A 6,248-nucleotide genomic window follows, 5' to 3' on the forward strand; every position below is an offset into this window, starting at 1 on the left:
AACTTATCTAGGGTAAAAACTAGATTTAATTTTCAAAAGATCAAATGTTTTCATAAAGATCCAATTTCCTCAATGGATCTAAATTTTTATAGTCATGTGGGACTGTAAACCATATCGTTACTACCATTGTTCATACCACCGTATAGAAATCACTGATGTACAAAGTGTGAAGAATAAAGAAGTGATTCTAGTATTTCAAGACGATATTGCTTGAGGACAAGCAACGCTCAAGTGTGGGAATATTTGATAATGCTAAAAACGAACATATATTTCATAGCATTATTCCTCAAGAAAGACAAGCTTTTAGTTGCAATTGTTCTATTTAAAAGTGATATTCGTTTAAATAATAAAAGGTGAAGACAAAAGACAGATTCGACGAATTGAAGATGCAAACGACCAAAAAGCTCAAAAGTACAAAAGACAATCAAAGAGGTTCCAATTATTGATAAGAAACGTCTCGAAATTACAAGAGTACAAGATTCAAAACGCAAAGTACAAAATATAAAATTGTACGCAAGGACGTTCGAAAATCTGGAACCAGGACCAGAGTCAACTCTCAACGCTCGACGCAACGGACTAAAAATTACAAGTTAACTATGTATATAAATATAATATAATATATAATTAATTATATTAATTATATATATATTATATATATTATAAACCGTCGACAAGAAAGACTCCAAAAGGGACTGAGCTGTAATTTCAAACTCCGCGACTCGCGGATTTTGAAGGCAAAAATGCCGCGAGTCGCGGAGCCCCAAAAGTCAAAAATCCCTATAAAAGCAAACGAATTCTGATCGCAAAAATAACCAAAAATCCATCCATCTCTCTATCTATATCGTATATATTTATATTTATATTTTAATTTTAATTTTAATCCTAATAATAAGGGTATGTTAGCGAATGTTGTAAGGGTGTAAGTCGAACTTTTGTCCGTGTAACGCTACGCTATTTTTAATCATTGTAAGTTATGTTCAACCTTTTTACATTAATGTCTCGTAGCTAAGTTATTATTATGCTTATTTAAAATGAAGTAATCATGATATTGGGCTAATTATTAAAATTGGGTAATTGGGCTTTGTACCATAATTGGGGTTTGGACAAAAGAACGACACTTGTGGAAATTAGACTATGAGCTATTAATGGGCTTTATATTTGTTTAACTAAATGATAGTTTGTTAATGTTAATATAAAGATTTACAATTGGGCGTCCCTATAAATTACCATATACACTCAATCGGACACGATGGGCGGGGTATTTATATGTACGAATAATCGTTCATTTAACCGGACACGGGAATGGATTAATAGCCACTAGAATAATTAAAACAGGGGTGAAATTATGTACAAGGACACTTGGTATAATTGATAACAAAATATTAAAACCTTGGGTTACACTCAGTCGACATCCTGGTGTAATTATTAAACAAAGTATTAAAATCTTGTTACTTCGGGTATAAGAATAATTTGACGAGGACACTCGCACTTTATATTTATAACTGATGGACTGTTATGGACAAAAACCAGACGGACATATTAAATAATCCAGGATAAAGGACAATTAACCCATGGGTATAAAACAAAAATCAACACGTCAAACATCATGATTACGGAAGTTTAAATAAGCATAATTCTTTTATTTCATATTTAATTTCCTTTATTTTATATTTAATTGCACTTCTAATTATCGCATTTTTATTGTTATTGTATTTAATTGCACTTTTAATTATCGTACTTTTTAATTATCGCAAGTTTATTTTATCGCACTTTTATTATTCGCAATTTCATTATCGTTATTTACTTTATGCTTTAATTTAAAGTCTTGTATTTATTTGGTTTTAACTGCGACTAAAGTTTTAAAATCGACAAACCGGTCATTAAACGGTAAAAACCCCCCTTTATAATAATAATATTACTTATATATATATTTGTATTTCTATAAAAGTAAACTAATATTGCGTTAAGCTTTGTTTAAAAAGATTCCCTGTGGAACGAACCGGACTTACTAAAAACTACACTACTGTACGATTAGGTACACTGCCTATAAGTGTTGTAGCAAGGTTTAAGTATATCCGTTCTCTAAATAAATAAATATCTTGTGTAAAATTGTATCGTATTTAATAGTATTTTCTGTAAAAATAAGCTATTTTATATACTACTCTGCTAAAACATCAGAAGCGTAAGAGGCCAACCACTTCTTCTTCGTTAAAGCGTGCTCGCACTGGTATGGTTATTGTATCTTTTGTTGTGTGTTTTTCTTGTGTTACCGTTATTCACCCTTATCCTTTTCCGGCAGGTGTCGGGCGTTGGTCTACTGCGAAAAGGGACGCGAACCGATCTCGCCCGTCCCCCATCCAGGTGGATAGTGACTCTTCCGTTAAGAAACATCGCACCAAATCGGCGAACTCTGCAAGGAGTAAGAGCGCACAGAGCCCTAGTCCGAGCAATGGGTCTTCTGGCGACGAGATGTCAATAATTAGGGACACAGTGACGAGCCTTTGCGGTAAAATTGCGAGAGCGCAACAGGCCAATAAAAAGGTGTAGGCGCAACTAGACCGCGCCAATCGTCGAAATAATGATAATGAGAAAACTATCTGCGCGCTTAGGGATCAATGCGCCTATTAAGAGCGATGAGCGAAGTCTGATGTTCATAAGTTAGGAGTATTAAAGGCAGGTCTCCCCCGCATAGTGGACCATGCTATGAACAGCGACATCGTGAATGATCGATATGAGAATGCTTTTAAAGCTATCCAGGATGTTGAACGCCTTTACTTTTGGGCATATTCAGATGCCCGCCGTTCTTCCCAAGGCTATTCAAGATTGCCTTATACCTGACGCACGTGAGAAAGCTAGGGAAGCTTGTAAAGCTTTGCGCCATATTTCAATCCCTTGTCTAGAGGAGTTGTTGTGCAATCCGCAAGTGACGGCGCAAGACTTAGTGGATTGTAAGTTGTATTTTTATTTTGTAATATCATAATGCATCACGGCGCATGTAATATTTTGTAACATGTGCATTTTTTATGAAATAAAAGTACACTTATCGTGATTTGATGTTTCTGTCGTAAAAGTCGCTCTCGTGACTACTTTCGTTATCGATAACCTACTCTTGGCGTATCGTTGCGAGCCTTCGGATGTATTGATGTGCACTCAATACACACTTAGATCGCACCCCTGTAGTCGCGTTAAAGAGTCTTCTAAACATTAGTTTGGGACTGTGACCAAGCGTGACCAACGCTTTTTTGTTTATAGTCATGACTCGCAGATCCCTAGGTCTGCTCGGGTGGAACTAGGTCAACCCAATGACTGTCGCTATCTGGTATATAGTCTAGTCTGTTGCCAAACTGACTTCTGCTGCACGGGAGCTAGGGAAATTCATCCCTTAAAGAGGCGGGAACGTGCTAGTATGTTACTGTGCACATGCAGTTTAAGTCAAGTAGCTATTCTGCTTTTAAAGGTACAAGAAATAATCGACTGAAAATGACTTGTTGCTTTAATATAATCGAAAAACAATTTTACAATAGCGCAGTACACGGTCGTCTTACAAAGGCGCGTTCTTTTAGTAATTACATGCAAATCTAGACAAAGTAGGTGAGTGATCAATTCTCCAAATTTCTATATTACATGTAGCATTTCTTAAGCGCGGTAGCATGCCAGGTCTGCTTGATTGGATTGCCTTAAGCTCTGCCAGTTTGTAAGCTCCAGTGTTACTAATTCCAATGACCCTGTAAGGTCCTTCCCAGTTTGGCCCTAACTTCCAGTGTTCTAGGCCCTGCTTGCTTGGTTGTCGTGCCACACAAGGTCTCCCACCTTGTAAGTTCTTGCCCTTACATGCTTGTCATAATATTTTGCAATCTGCTGTTTGTTGGCGGCTTCTCGGATTGCTGCCATTTCCCTGCGCTCCTCCACATAATTTAGATTAGTCCGCAATCTTTCACCGTTTTCGCCCTCGCTGTACGACAAAATTCTTTCTGTTGGAACCGTTATTTCCGCCGGGATTACCGCCTCCGAACCGTATACCAAACTGAACGGTGTCTCTCCCGTGCTATTCTTGTGCATTGTCCTGTGTGCCCATAGGACTTTTGGTAACTCATCTACCCATCCGCTGCACTTCATTCCCAACCTTGCTTTGATGGCGTGCACAATATCTCTATTCGTAACCTCACATTGACCATTAGCCTGAGGGTGCACGACGGAGGTGAAGCACTGTTTGATATTCAAATCCTGACACTAGCTGCGGAAGGGGTTGCCTTCAAATTGTGTACCGTTATCACTAACAATTTCGTTAGGTATACCGAATCTGCATACTATGCTTTCCCAAAAGAAATCTTTAATCTGCTTACTGGTGATGGTGTGCAGTGGTTTTGCTTCTACCCATTTAGTGAAGAAGTCGATAGCAACCACTAGATATTCAGTGTTTCCCGCGCCCTTTGGGAAAGGTCCCACTATGTCAATTGAAATGTCCCGTTCCTATTGATTAAAAACGTTCCATATTAATTGGTTTCGTTGCGAGGTTTTGACCTCTATATGAGACATTTTTCAAAGACTGCATTCATTTTAAAACAAACCATAACCTTTATTTCATCAATAAAGGTTTAAAAAGCTTTACGTAGATTATCAAATAATGATAATCTAAAATATCCTGTTTACACACGACCATTACATAATGGTTTACAATACAAATATGTTACAACAAAATAAGTTTCTTGAATGCAGTTTTTACACAATATCATACAAGCATGGACTCCAAATCTTGTCCTTATTTAAGTATGCGACAGCGGAAGCTCTTAATAATCACCTGAGAATAAACATGCTTAAAACGTCAACAAAAATGTTGGTGAGTTATAGGTTTAACCTATATATATCAAATCATAATAATAGACCACAAGATTTCATATTTCAATACACATCCCATACATAGAGATAAAAATCATTCATATGGTGAACACCTGGTAACCGACATTAACAAGATGCATATATAAGAATATCCCCATCATTCCGGGACACCCTTCGAATATGATATAAATTTCGAAGTACTAAAGCATCCGGTACTTTGGATGGGGCTTGTTGGGCCCGATAGATCTATCTTTAGGATTCGCGTCAATTAGGGTGTCTGTTCCCAAATTCTTAGATTACCAGACTTAATAAAAAGGGGCATATTCGATTTCGATAATTCAACCATAGAATGTAGTTTCACGTACTTGTGTCTATTTTGTAAATCATTTATAAAACCTGCATGTATTCTCATTCCAAAAATATTAGATTTTAAAAGTGGGACTATAACTCACTTTCACAGATTTTTACTTCGTCGGGAAGTAAGACTTGGCCACTGGTTGATTCACGAACCTATAACAATATATACATATATATCAAAGTATGTTCAAAATATATTTATAACACTTTTAATATATTTTGATGTTTTAAGTTTATTAAGTCAGCTGTCCTCGTTAGTAACCTACAACTAGTTGTCCACAGTTAGATATACATAAATAAATCGATAAATATTATCTTGAATCAATCCACGACCCAGTGTATACGTATCTCAGTATTGATCACAACTCAAATTATATATATTTTGGAATCAACCTCAACCCTGTATAGCTAACTCCAACATTCACATATAGAGTGTCTATGGTTGTTCCGAAATATATATAGATGTGTCGACATGATAGGTTGAAACATTGTATACGTGTCTATGGTATCTCAAGATTACATAATATACAATACAAGTTGATTAAGTTATGGTTGGAATAGATTTGTTACCAATTTTCACGTAGCTAAAATGAGAAAAATTATCCAATCTTGTTTTACCCATAACTTCTTCATTTTAAATCCGTTTTGATTGAATCAAATTGCTATGGTTTCATATTGAACTCTATTTTATGAATCTAAACAGAAAAAGTATAGGTTTATAGTCGGAAAAATAAGTTACAAGTCGTTTTTGTAAAGGTAGTCATTTCAGTCGAAAGAACGACGTCTAGATGACCATTTTAGAAAACATACTTCCACTTTGAGTTTAACCATAATTTTTGGATATAGTTTCATGTTCATAATAAAAATCATTTTCTCAGAATAACAACATTTAAATCAAAGTTTATCATAGTTTTTAATTAACTAACCCAAAACAGCCCGCGGTGTTACTACGACGGCGTAAATCCGGTTTTACGGTATTTTTCGTGTTTCCAGGTTTTAAATCATTAAGTTAGCATATCATATAGATATAGAACATGTGTTTAGTTGATTTTAAA

At 35.8% G+C, this 6,248-nt stretch overlaps 1 protein-coding gene across 1 annotated transcript; it reads right to left on the minus strand.

Annotated features, from left to right (window-relative positions):
* Window positions 1-3,765: 3,765 nt before the first annotated feature.
* LOC139863345 (uncharacterized) lies at window positions 3,766-4,116 on the minus strand. Its single transcript, XM_071851981.1, has one exon. It carries the CDS (start codon window positions 4,114-4,116, stop codon window positions 3,766-3,768), a length of 351 nt encoding a protein of 116 aa, XP_071708082.1.
* Between the last annotated feature and the right edge of the window lie 2,132 nt (window positions 4,117-6,248).

This window comes from Rutidosis leptorrhynchoides, chromosome 8, assembly GCF_046630445.1.
Source record: "Rutidosis leptorrhynchoides isolate AG116_Rl617_1_P2 chromosome 8, CSIRO_AGI_Rlap_v1, whole genome shotgun sequence".
Taxonomy (NCBI): Eukaryota; Viridiplantae; Streptophyta; class Magnoliopsida; order Asterales; family Asteraceae; genus Rutidosis; species Rutidosis leptorrhynchoides.